Genomic DNA, 14,404 nt, shown 5'->3' on the forward strand with positions numbered 1-14,404 from the left:
GCAGCAGCTGTCGCATCCTCCCTACACTTCAACGTGACGTTGCTTCTTCACCCACTCGCAACACACTTCTCTCTTGTTTACCCCCTCCTCTCCCAACAATTCTCGACTGCACGTCGAGAACTGTTTATCTGCGATCAAGCTTACACGAATGCCAACCCGCCTGCCGTGTTTTTGTGTATAAAAGAGACCTTTACTCGAGTAAAGGATACACGAAGTCTCGCTTCGCACCGTTCTTCCAGCACCCGCGTCGACGCCCGTTAGAACCGGGTCAAGGCGTGCACACCGCTGCTGCTTCGCATCTCATCATGGTTTCCTTCAGGAAGATGGCCCATAATTTTGAATCCGCAGCATTTTTTAACAGACTTCGGTGATTTTGAGCGTATCTATCTATCTATCTATCTATCTATCTATCTATCTATCTATCTATCTATCTATCTATCTATCACCCGTCTACGACAATTAGTTCTCCTGGCCATTTTGATTTTGGTATCTATACGAGAAATGGTATGTTATAACATAGGTGTGTGACAAGCATAAGTGACTACTCATAACACGAAAGTAATGACATGTGTGTCCTGAGTATCACAAGCATTACTGACTACTCATAACACGGAAGTAATGACATGTGTGTCTTGAGAATCACAATTACCTTTCATGGTCTTGCTGCTTTTGAAATGGTATTGTTCACCCTACATATGGCAAAACTGGTATAGCATCACACGACTGCAGGGGGAACATGAGTGGCAATCCCTAGCGTGGAAAGTATGACATGCATGTCATAAAAGATACGACTATCTGCCACGTTCATGGTGTCCTCGTAGTCATTTCGCTAGCTTCACGTATACCCACTTTGGTTTTACGAAACGTGAATGAATAACAAACTTACGCAAATGAACATATGCCAAATTTCGTATTAGGTGACGTGATGGAATGACGAAGCTATATGACTAGCGCAAACATGATAATTATGAGATGCGTCTTGTGAGAGCATGAATACTACCACGCTCATGATGCGCTCACGGCCGTTTCGCTAGCTTCACATATATCACATTTGGTATTACAAGACGTGAATAAATAACGAATAAATATGACTGTTGCCAACATGATAATCATAAGACGCGTGTCAACTAAGAACATAACTACATGCTACGCTCATGATGCTTTCGTGGCCTATTTGTTAGCTTCATCATCACATCCCCTTGACTACGTCCCCTGCAGGACAAAAGCCTCTCCCATTATCTGCCTGTCAACTCGGCCGAGTTTTCGCTGCTGCAAATTGGTACCCGCGCACTTCCTGATCTCATCTGTCCAGCTAAATTTCGGTCTCCTTCTAACTCGCTTGCCTTCTCTGGAAATCCAGTCGTTATCCTTAATGACCAGCGGTTATCTTGCCTACAAGCAACATGCCTAGCTCATGTATATTTCTTCTTCCGGATTTCAAGTAGAAAATTCTTAACTCCGGGTTTTTCCCTGACCCACTCTGCTCTATTCTTTTTTCTTATGTACCTATCATTTTAATTTGCTTCGCTCATGGCATCGTCCTCCATTTAAGCTGAACCCTCTTTGTAAGCCTTCAGGTTTCTTAGCTGCAAGAAACAGCTGTTCTGTACCTTTTTCTTTAGCGATAGTGGCAATCTACCAGTAATGATTTAGGAGTGCTTGCCGAATGTGCTCCACCCCACTTTTATTCTCTAGTTACTTCCATCTTGTAGTTCGGCTCCGTGGTTATTACCTGTGCTAAGTAGACGTAGTCTTTTACAACTTCAAGTGCGCTATTACTATTACCTATCTCGAAGCGCTGTTCTCTTCCCAGGTTGTTGTACATTACTTTCGTTTTCTGCAGAACAGTTTTTATTTACTATTTATTTTAATTATTTATTTTCAAATACTGCAGCCCTGTTATGGGGCTATCGCAGGAGTGGGTACACAGCAAGAAATAATAAAAAGGTACAAAACAAAACAGCTGAATACACAAGTACATTGGCAGATCATAGAAATAAAAAAAAATTTACAAACACAGTTATACAAACAATGAAAGGCTTACAGCACACCGTCTTTTAATGCCTTCAAAAATTCATCTTTCTGCAAAGACTGAATGTGACCTGGTATGAGGTTCCATATTTCAATACATCGAGGAAAAAAGGTGTATTTGAAGAAATCAGTACGAGGATGAAACACAGATACATGAAGTGCGTGGCTGTTTTTGGTGGATGATGGTTTGGCAGGTGTTATGTAGTTGTTGTGTGGTGAATATTGCGGTGAATTAAATAAAGAGACCTACCTTTCTGTTTTACACTTTAAGTTTTAAAACCTACCTTTCTGTTTTCCTTGTGTAATTGAGAAATCATGAGGTGCAATTCGTTCCTTGAACTACTCAGAAATGCAATGTCATCCGCAAAGCACTGGGTACTATGGTACTGTCCACTACCTATTATCCCTAACCCTTCCTATTCCAGGCCCCTAATAACCTCCTGTATGCTTGCTGTAAATATCATTGGGAGATCGTGTCTTTTTGTCTTACACCCTTCTTGAATGGTATTTTGCGCTGTTTTTATGGAGCACCATAATGGCAGTTAATCTTCGGTAAATTTATTCCATGATATTTATATATGCTTTGTCGACACCCTCATTCCGCAGTGTCCGCATTTCTGCTGATATTTCTTTTGAATCAAATGCCTTCTCGTAATCTATGGAGTTTATACATAGGGATTAGCTGTATTCTGAGCATTTTTATTGCCTGATTGGTAGTATTGAAAAGAGGGTTTATTGAAGGACTGAGCAAGCGGGTGGTAGCTCTAAAGAAACGCAGGCGGACCCAGATGACGGTGCTTGATCGCCGATCTCGGGCTTTTTTTCTTGTGTTGATGATAGCTGACCTGATGGTATGAACGTCTTTCTTATTCACTACAATTACCCCCGGCGAAAAAGTTGAAGCCATCCTGGCAATCTAACACGTGGGGACAAGCGGGTCAAAGTAGGGCTTCAGACGGTTTACGTGAACGATATCACGTCGACGCCGACGACGGTCGCTCGGTGGCGTGAGGGGTTTAATGGCGTAGTTCACGGATGAAGTACGCTCGACCACGCGGTAGGGACCATGCTAATTAGAGAGTAGCTTGGGTGATACACCAGGGGTGCAGGGCGGTACAGGAAGCCATACAAGTGCTCCAGGAACGAACGTTGGTGCAGAACGATGGTCGTCGTCACGGGTCTCCTTCTGGCGCTGTTGGTCGGATGTATTAAGCCGCTTGGCTAGCTTGCGGCACTCTTCTGCGTAACGAGCGGCTTCCGAGACAGGCTTGCATTCGGAGGGATCTGTCGAGTATGGCAGTAAAGTGTCGATGGTGTGCGATGGTTGGCGACCGTACAGGAGAAAAAATGGGGAAAACCCGGTAGTGACTTGCGTAGCGGTGTTATAAGCGTATGTCACAAAGAGGAGAACGAGGTCCCAGTTTGTTTGATCAGAAGCGACATGCGTAGCGAGCATGTCCCCCAGAGTACGAGTGAATCACTCAGTCAAGCCGTTCGTCTGTGGGTAGTAGGCTGTACTCTTCCGGTGTACAATATGGCACTGTTGAAGAAGTGCTTGGATTACATCGGAGTGAAAAACACGCCCTCGGTCACTGAGGAGTTCTCGAGGAGGACCATGACGAAGCACAAAACGATTGAGTATGAAAGTTGCGACGTCTTGTGCTGCAGCTGTGGGGAGAGCAGCAGTTTCAGCGTACCGTGTTAGATGATCCACTGCCACGATAGCCCATCGGTTGCCTGCTGTTGTTAATGGTAGTGGTCCGCAGAGGTCGATTCCTACACGGTCGAATGGGCGGTCTGGGCATGGAAGTGGCTGCAATGAACCTGTTGCAGGATGTGGCGGGCTTTTCCGCCGCTGACATTTGTGGCAGCCGCGAATGAACTGGTCGACGAAGGTAAACATTCCACGCCAGTAATACCTTTTTCGTAGGTTTTGAAAACACCGGCGTGAGCACATTGCGGGTCGGAATGAAACGACGCGCAGATGGTAGAGCGCAGCGTTCGGGGAATGACTAGTAGCAACTTCCTACCATCTGCAGAATAGTTGCGCCGGTACAAAAGGGCAACCCGAATACTGAAGTGCGGAGCCTGGTGGCGCAGGGTTCGAGTGGTTTGAAGCGTCGGTGCTTCGGATAACGCGTTAAGAAGCGAAGCGATCCATGGGTCATTGCGTTGTGCAGAAGAGATGGTGTCCTCGTCAAGAGCTGACAACGTGTTGTCCGAGGAACCAGATGCAATGTCCGGAGATAGAAGAGATCGTGACAGCGCATCAGCATCGGTATGCTTGTGGCCGGAACGATATACAACGCGAATGTCATATTCTTGAAGCCGAAGAGCCCAATGGGCAAGACGACCCGATGGGTCCTTAAGCGAAGATAACCAGCATATTGCGTGGTGGTCCGTTACTACATCAAAAGCACGGCCATAAAGGTATGGGCGGAACTTGACAAGCACCCAAACGATCGCAAAAATTCCTTCTCGGTGACGCTGTAGTTTGATTCAGCCTTGGTGAGAGTTCTGCTGGCGTAGGCGATGACATACTCGGCGAATCCAGGCTTGCGTTGCGCGAGAACCGCACCGATGCCGACACCACTGGCGTCGGTTTGGACCTCAGTTGCTGCCGTAGGATCGTAGTGACGCAGTATTGGTGGCGAAGTGAGGAGACGACGAAGGGTACAGAAGGCTTGGTCACACTCAGAAGACCATGACGAAATATCAGTGGTGCTGCCTATAGGTTCGGTCAAAGGCGCGATGATAGAGGCGAAGTTGCGCACGAACCGGCGAAAGCAGGAGCATAACCCCACGAAGCGCCATAAATGCTTCATAGTCGTTTGTTCGGGGAAGTCGGCGACAGCACGTAACTTAGCCGGGTCTGGAAGTATACCGTCCTTTGATACGACGTGCCCGAGAATCGTAAGTTGCCGAGCAGCGAAGTGACACTTCTTGAGGTTGAGTTGGAGCTGAGCATTCTTCAGACACGTGAGGACGTGTTTGAGGCGCTCAAGATGTGTTCCAAAGTCTGGCGCAAAGACGACATAATCGTCGAAATAGCAGAGACAGATTTGCCATTTCAAACCCTGAAGAACCGAGTCCATCATGCGCTCGAAGGTGGCAGGCGCATTGCAGAGGCCGAAGGGCATGACATTAAACTCATATAGACCGTCTGGTGTCACGAAGGCTGTTTTTGGTCGATCGGCATCTGCAAGGGGGACCTGCCAGTACCCTGAGCGCAAATCTAATGATGAAAAAAACTCGGCACCTTGTAAAGTATCAAGGGCATCGTCAATCCTGGGTAAAGGATACACGTCTCTTCGAGTGATCTTATTTAGGCGCCGGTAATCCACGCAGAAGCGAACAAAGCCATCCTTTTTTTAACGAGCACTGCAGGTGAGGCCCATGGACTTTGTGAAGGTTGAACGACGCCGGGTTGCAGCATATCTTTCAACTGTTCGGTAATAACTTGGCGTTCCGCCGCAGAAACACGATATGGTCGCTGTCGTAGTGGCGCATGGGAGCCGGTATCGATGTAATGTGAAGTGGTAGTAGTGCGGCCAAGTAAAGGTTGAACAACATCGAAAGATTCGCGGTACTGGTACAGCAGTTGGAGGAGTTCAGATCGTTCAGATGGTAACAGTCCGTCGGCGATCACCGAATCGAATACTTTCGAAGCCTGTAGATCGGAGTGGTTAAGAGCACTGACGACGGCGAGGTCACTTTGGGATGATTCTTGCGGCACAGTAAAAATTTGTCCGTTATCAATGGGCTGTATGCATCCAAGAAACTCGCCTTTAAGCAGTTTGAGGGTATGCGGAAAGGGATTGGTAAGGCAGAGAGCACTGGCTCCATTAGAAATTGAGAGGGCTGAATAAGGGAGCAGAAGAGGTTTCCGACTTAGAAAGAGGCTTGATGACTCAAAAAAATGCTTCTTCATCACGCATGCCGTCGGAGACTACAGGGAGCAAAACAGCTGTTGTCGGTGGAATGTCAGTGTCCTCTGTGACAACTAGCTTGTGCGTGGCTTGATTAGTGTGGTCGTAGGGCTGGTCGAACAACTGAAGCAGTTCAAGTTCGGAACGGGCACAATATATAACGGCACGATTATGAGATAGAAAATCCCAGCCAAGTATATGATGTCATGAGAGCACGAGGAAAGGACGATAAACTCAACAATGTAATGATCCTCCGCAATTGTGAGTCGGGCAGTGCAGGTGGCTATAGGTCGAACAGGTTCTCCATTTTCTGCATGTAAGAACATCATATCAAGCAGCGTGGTCACCGCTCGGAGCTTGCGGCAAAGTTTGGCGTCTATAACAGACACAGCGGCACCGGTATCCACAAGAGTGTATGCATGGGCGCCGTCTACAAAAACTTCGACGATATTTGACGGCAAGGTGCGAGGACTTGGAGATTTCGATAGCGCATTTTTCCCCTTGAACTGCGACGGCTAGTTTCCCTCATTTTGAGGGGCTGGTCATGGACGCATGGGTGACAAGGAGCGTCGATTGGGTGAAAGTGAGCGAGGAGACGAAGTTGCCGGATAGTCACGGGAAGACGTGTTTGACTGACGATCTGAACTTTCATAACCAAAAGGGGGTCGGTCCATGTAGTTGCTTCGTGGTCGTACGTCTGTGTAAGCGGGCACGCGAGGACGGCAGTATCGGAAGATATGGCCAGGGCCACCACACGCAAAACAGATCGGCCGGTTATCGCGCGTTCGCCAGGCGTTTGCAGCGAAGGGCGCCGCCCACGCGGCATACGACTGAGTCGAGGCTGGGGTAGCGGGGGGAGGAGCCCATGCGACAGAAAACTGAGTAGGAGTGGTGACATGCGGCAGTTCATTGAACGGCGGGGGCTGGTGTGGCTGCTGCCTTTTTACTGCGTCGGCATAGGTAAGAGGCGCGGCGACATTTTGCTGCTGAAAGGGCACTGGCATAGCCTTGGCAATCTGGTCCTGAAATGCATGTCGGAGCAAGGGAGCTAACGGTGTCGGTGGTTGCTCTTGCTGCTGCTGCGGGAACTCTTGGCGCTGACAAAACGGCAGGAGGGAAAGCTGACGTGCGACCTCCGCACGCACAAAGTCTTTCATTTGTGCTAGAAGGCGGGAGTGGTCAGCTACGACGTCCAGTGCAGCGAGTGGTTGGTTAGGCTAAAATGGACGACGGGTGAGAGCTCGTTGCCGTCGCAATTCGTCGTAGTTCTGGCACAATGTTACAACTTCAGACACCGTGCCAGGAGACTTCGCAAGGAGCATTTGAAATATGTCGTCATCGACACCTTTCATAATGTGCTGGATCTTGGCACTTTCGCTCATGGCGGCATCGACGCGCCTGCAGAGATCGAGTATGACTTCGATATAGGCGGTAAACGTTTCGCCAGGTTCTTGTGCCCGTGAGCGCAGGCGTTATTCGGTGCGCAACTTCCGCACGTCAGGGCGACCGAAAACCGAGGATATTGTCTGCTTGAAAGTGGCCCAGTTGTTGAACTCGGATTCGTGGTTTGTGTACCACAGTTTCGCCACATTAGCCAAGTAAAAGATGACGGTGCTCAACTTAGCAGCGTCATCCCACCTGTTTGGTCCACTGACTTTCTCGTAGGACGACAGCCAGTCCTCGACGGCTGTCGGGGGATCTCGCTGGTAAACCGGGCCGGAGCAAGTAGTGGCCGCGAGAGGTGCTGTCTGTTGGGCAGCGTCACCTTGCATGGTCGACGGCAGGGTGCGGGATCGGAGTTCGAGGGTGTAGGTGATGTAGTTGCCCAGCACGATCCACCTAATGTAAAGGGGGTTTATTGAAGGACTGAGCTAGTGGGTGGTAGCTCTAAAGGAACGCAGGCCGACCCAGATGACAGTGCTTGATCGCCGATCTCGTGCCTTTTTCTTGTGTTGATGATAGCTGACCTGATGGTATCAACGTCTTTTCTATTGACTACAGTATGAATGTGGTCGATTGTCAAGAAGTTTGTTCGAAACCGTGCTTGTTCTTTTGGTTGACTGAATTCCAAAGTTGTCCGAATTTTTTTATCAATTACCTTAGTATATAGCTTGCATAAGACGGAGAGCAAGCATATCGGCCTGTAACTTTTGAAGTCCTTGTCATCTACTTTCTTATGTATAAAGATGATGTTAGCAGTCTTCCAAGATCATGATACCGTTCTTGTCCGGAGACACTTTGTGAACAGCTGGCTAGTTTTTCTAACGCAATCTGCCCTCCTTCTTTTAGTATATCTGAGGTTTTCTGATTTACAACAGCAGCTTTGCCACTCTGAATTCCCTCCAAGGCTTTTCTGACTTCTTCTGTCATTCCTGGTGGGATGTCATTTGTATTACTGCTAGACCTTACATTATGGTCGTGGTTGTCCCGGCTACTGTACAGATGTCTGTAAAACTCCTCTGTAATTTTACTATTCTATTCATATGGGTAGTTACTTTGCCTTCCTTGTCCCTTAAAGCATACATCTGGTTTTTGCCTATCCCAAGTTTTCTCCTTACTACTTTGACGCCTCCTGCATTCTTCATAGCGTATTTTATTTTATCCATGTTATGCTGTTAGCTTCACATATTTCAAATTTGATATTACGTGACGCGAACAGACGACAATGGTAAATGACACGTAGAAACATGATAATCATGACAAGTGTTTCATGTAAAACATGATTTCATGCTACGCTCATCGTGAGCTTGCGGCTCTTTCGCTTGATTCACATATACCAAAATTTGAATTACGTGACGGGAATATACGAAGGTGGTAAATGACACGTCCAAAGATGATAATCTTCACATATGCGTCGTGTAAAACATGATTACTAGCTACGGTCATAGCGTGCTCGCGGCCATTTCGCTACCTCCCCATATATTAAATTTAGTATTACGCGACGTGAATAGACAACAAAGGCAAATGATACGTCCAAACATGATATTCATAATATGTGTGTCATGTGAATCATGACCACATGCTACGTTCTTACAGCGCTCGTGGTCGTTTTGCTAGCTTCACCTATACCAAATTTGGTCTAACGTGACGAGAATAGGCGACAAACATAAATGGCACGTCTAAACATAATAATCATGGCATGTGTGTTGTGTTGAACTTAATTGCATGCTATGGTCATACAGTGGTCATGGCTATTTCGCTAGATCCTGATATAAAAATTTGGTAATACGTGACGTGAATGAACGATGAAGGTAAATGACACGGCCAAGTATGCTAATCGTGTATGCGTGTCATGTAAAACATGACTACATACTACGTTCTTACTGCGCTCGCGGTCGTTTCGCAAGCTTCAGATATGCCATATTTGGTATTACGTGATGTGAATGAAGGACAAACACAGGTACCAGGCGTAAACATGATAATCATGAAATGGAAGCCACTTACGGCATAATTTACGTCCGTCTCGTAATGTTCTGCTGAACTTAAAGAGACATAACGACCTTCCTCATTCGTGTTCGCGTATCATGTATTCCCACTGTACATGGTATCTGCCAATTTATTATTACGAAGGATAAAGTACAGACCTGCTAGGCAAGTAAACACATTAATTAGGCACGTGAAATGGTTTTTCGTTTTGCGAATCACGGGGCGTATTAGCCCGAGCAATTGTACAAGTCATCTTTCATCTAAGTACCAACGTTCTTATCGCTATAAATTGCATCTCTTTGTAGATCTATATGGGCTGCAAATTGAACACAGGCTCATAATTGTGAAGCTCTTACCTGTTGTGGTGTTGTACATCATTTCAGTTGGTGGTTTTCGTGGAGTCATGTTAACGAATTCCGCGTGATACGTCGTGTTATCCCTAGTAAAAGATTGTAGACATTTCATTAAGATGTCCATATTGTTGGCAGGCTTTCAGAACTTCTTATCTCGGCTTCTAAATATTTATAGAACGTTCGTAAAATTGAAGCGTAATTTTGTCTCACGTGTCTCCCAATGGTGAGGCATAGTGCGAGTACTGTTGCCGTCTACGCAGTGACAACGCTTTCCATTGAAACACGAGAACTGAAATTTGCCATTATTGCAAATGATTTCGGCACCATAGTCCCGCCATCATTACTTGCACCAACCTTTTTCAGAAAATTTACAATTATCGCAGCTCTTGCTGTGCTTGGTTGATTTTGCAAGAGTTCAGCAGTTTCGCATTAAATATGTCATGATAAGTTACCAAGAACGAACGAGAGATCAATGCAACTTAGACAATGAAATTTTTTCGACTATATATGCAGCTTTAGAAACAGGGCGTTCTGCCTGGTTGGGGAATTATCTACTTCTAAAGCCAATGCCTCATAAATAACTAAATAAAACAGAGTTTTGCGGATTTATCCCACACATAATATAATATGCTCATAGCAACAACATCAATAGTTTGCGAAAAGCTTTTAAATTGGCACAATAAAGAAGGCTATCCAACTTTTTGAATTTAATAACCCGGCTCCCAGACAATGCCGAAACACAAAGACTTCAAGATATGCACCTTCTTACCAATGACTTTGACACATCTAATCTTCAACCTTTCCGAAGTAATCCATCAGTTTCAACAATTATGATAAGACCCTTCGGGCCACTAGTATTTTTCTTACGGCGGATTTAATAATTCACGACCTTCACTGAAATTTTCCCGCTCTATGCACGACAAAATACATTGTGTTTCGTATGGGGGTTTCAGTCTATCTTGATTTGTAATAAATCAGCTAACTCGAAGTACACACAAATACATTTCATTTACTATAAAGAACCCAGACAGTCTAGCTAGTAGAACTGTTAATTGAAACAGGACAGGAGCGTAAGCTTACCCAGCAAAAACTCGTGCTTAGCGCTGACTATGTGACTGCCAAGCTTTGCATGATGCACTACTTCATTACATTTGAGGAAGTAGTAACCCCGTCATAGCTCGCCCTCCCCGATGCGCCGACGATCCTCTGCAATTGACACAGAAAACTGAATGACGCAGTTCTCGAGGCAAGAACTGCGTCCTTGTCACAAAGTACAAGCCCTCTTCGTTCGCCGCCGAATGTAATTATTGCCGTTCTTGGAGGTGTATCTGAGATCGGCCACGCCTGAGCACATGAACTTACTCACCGTACTGGGCCACCTGCGGGACCTTCAGACTCCAACCTAATGGTCTTCAGGAATGTTCTCATCTTCAACGAGGTGATCAAACATTATCAGCTGGACAGAAGTATTTTCCCCCTTCCTCATATGCAATTTTTTGGGCCAATGCATCTACCCTCCGCAAGCTTCAAACAGGTCGTACGCCAGTGTTCGTTGCCACAGCCCGTTCATTGAAAGCATTGATCCATCATGCCCAGATTGTGGCCCCGTATCTACGTTAGACCACATGCTCTAGCAGTGCCCCTCATCACGCGATTCTCGGCACGTCACCGAAGAGGAATGGAGGTCTGCACTCGGGAGCTCAGAACTTGCACATCAACTCTGGGCGGTCTAGAGGTCCCAAGACGCGGCGATGAGGCTTGACCTACCCAATCCGACGTGAGAGCGGCCCGCTGCTCTACCTTATTTGAGGTAGTGTTCCCCAGGACCACAATAAAGTTCTGTGTCTGTCTGCGTGTTGAAGGTGTATCTCTACTTGCCCTTATTGATACTGGTGCTACCATTTTTGTCATCGCCGACAAACTTTGCAGTTTGATTCGAAAAGTGACAACGGCGTACTTCTGTTCCTTTCTTCATACTGCCACTGCACAGCCTGTGCAGCCTGTGACAACGTGCACTGCAGACTTGTAACTCAAGGAGTTCCCTACACAGTAAGGTTCATCGCACTCCCGCACTGTTCTCGCGACATTATTTAAGGTCATATTTCCTCTCCCATCACCAAGCCGTAATTGATTGTGCCCGTGCCGAACTTGCCATTCTTCCTCTTGGTGATGCTCTACTTGCAGACGGTTGCCCTTCCGGCACGAAGTTGGTCATTACAAACGACTAATAGATCCCTCCCCGTGCACTTGTGCCGTGTTCTGCCGTCTCCAACACTACCACACTGTTCACGCCATCCGCTGCTTTCGTTCATCGCCACCTATCACCACTCCCGACCGCTCTGCTTACTCTTTAAGGTGGTGCGACCACCGTGCCTGTGGGCAATACGTTCCCATTCATGATCAAGCTGCTTCGGTGCGAATGCATCAAGTAATTACAATGATTCGAAACCATCGCTACACTTGACGTTCCTCACGAATCAGCAGAAGTCAACGACCTCTCCTGCAGTTCCATGAATGGCCGTTTGACTGGCGACTTTTTCAACCATGTCAAAGACGAAGGCCTAAATTCGCAACGCAGGTGTGAACTTTTGAGCCTCCTTGACAAATTTTGCCCATTTTATCACAGCCACAACGCTCTGTTAGGTCGAACGTCTACTGTATGCCACCAGAACGATGAACGTATATAAGTGAAATGCTAAATAACGAAGTCGTTACACCGTCGGACAGTCTTTGGGCATCACTGGTCGTTTTAGTTGTGCGATGTGCTTTTGCGTCGACCATCGTCGTCTCAAGAAAATAATACGAAGAGATGTTTACCCTTTGCCTTAGATGGATGACACCCTCAACTCTTTACAAGGCGCACAGTTCTTTTCCTCCCCTGAATATTGGCAAGTGTCCATGAATCCTGATGATAAGCCGAAACTGCCTTTCTTACACCAGACGACTTATACGAATTTAGCCTGATGCCATTCGGCCTTTTAAATGCGCAGGCATCATTTGAGCGCATGATGGACATTACTTTACGAGGCCTCAATTGAAACACCTGTTTGTGCCACTTGATGATGTGGTGGTATTTTCGCCCAATTTTCCCGCACACGTTCATCGCTTGACACAAGTTTTACGCTGCCTCTCTGCATCTGGCCTCCAAATCAACTTGAAAAAAAAATGCTACTTTGGAGCACGCAAACTGACCATTTTCGAACAGGTCGTGCTGAAAGATCGCCTTCTTTCCGGCCCCGCTAAGCTACGTGCTGTTCGCGAGCTCCCGAGGCCCACGTTTCTCAAGCAGCTGCGTAGTTTCATAGGGCTTTGCTCATACTTTCGTCGCTTCATCCGGGATTTCGCCTCGATCATAGCACCTCTGACAGACTTACTGTAGCAAGACCGCAATCTATTCTCGAGTTCTACATCATGCCAACGTGCCTTTAAAAAGCTCCGTAAACTGCTTACAGCATCATCTATACTGCGTTATTTCGATTCAAGCATTCCGACATAAATTCTCACGGAGGCTAGTAGTGGTGGTGTTGGTCTTGGCGCAGTACTCGTGCAATGAAAGACCGGCTACCAAGATTAAGTCGTGGCGTGTGGGAATCGCACTCTTACAAAAAGAGAAACAATTTATTCGGTAACTGAGAAAGAATGCCTCGCGAGTATCTCGGCCATTACAAAATTTTGGTCTCATCTGTACGGCCACCCTTCAATGTTGTTACTTATCACCATGCACTCTGCTGTTTATCTTCCCTCGATGAACCCTTCGGACGCTTGGCACGGTGTGCTTTGAGGCTCCAAGAGTACGACATCAATGTCATTTACCGCTCAGACTAGAAGCATGCTAATGCAGATGCTTTTTCACCTGTTTTCACCAGATGCGTTCACCTGTTTCTCCTTGTTAAATTCGAAGCCTTTCTTAGTGATCTTCGGGGAAATTGAGCGTATCTATCTATCTATCTATCTATCTTTCTTTCAATCTATCTATCTATCTAACTATCTATCTATCTAACAATCTATCTATCTCTCTATCTATCTATCTATCTATCTATCTATCTATCTATCTATCTATCTATCTATCTATCTATCTATCTATCTATCTATCTAGCCGCTTACGTCTGGGTGCTCTCATGGTCAGCCTCTTAACTTGGCGTGAACCAAAGTTAGCATGAGAGGATAAAATGGTTTGACGAATATGACGCGCTGGTCAAGACATGAATAATGTCACCATCCCGTCGCGTACGTCGTTTAACACTTCCTGCCATACAGGGGCACATACTCACGGGCGGATATGTGTCGCTGATAATCGGGTATGTGCCAAAGGTGATTGACACTTAGTATCTACCCAGGAACGACGAGAACACACATGGACAATTTTAACGCCTGCGCATTAAGCAATACCCGACATCGTAACGACGACCCAACGAAGGCATATAGAAGGAATGTCAATGTTAAAAAAAACCTGTCATAAGTAGCGTCGGCCACTCGGCAAATGCAATTAATAAATTTCAAGGTCCCAGCAGTAATGAAGCCCAAGAATTCTGCGTGGCAGACAAGCATTCTACCACAGAGCAACTTCAGGTCCCGGAAATGCTTCTCAAATAGACGCTAATCTTCGTGAAACGCCAATATTGGTTGCAGTGCGGCCTACCTAATTTTTTAAACATTGCATAAGTA

The 14,404-nt window shown here is 46.4% G+C and overlaps 1 protein-coding gene across 3 annotated transcripts in view; it reads right to left on the reverse strand.

Annotated features, from left to right (window-relative positions):
- Positions 1-14,404, reverse strand: part of LOC142768653 (uncharacterized) — a 136,434-nt gene that overhangs the window by 76,333 nt on the left and 45,697 nt on the right. For all 3 annotated transcript variants that reach the window (XM_075870670.1, XM_075870669.1, XM_075870668.1), the window contains exon 3: positions 9,743-9,825. In XM_075870670.1, coding sequence (XP_075726785.1) covers positions 9,743-9,825 — 83 coding nt within the window. The remainder of the gene's footprint in view (positions 1-9,742; positions 9,826-14,404) is intronic.

This window comes from Rhipicephalus microplus, chromosome 8 (assembly GCF_043290135.1).
Source record: "Rhipicephalus microplus isolate Deutch F79 chromosome 8, USDA_Rmic, whole genome shotgun sequence".
Lineage (NCBI taxonomy): Eukaryota > Metazoa > Arthropoda > Arachnida > Ixodida > Ixodidae > Rhipicephalus > Rhipicephalus microplus.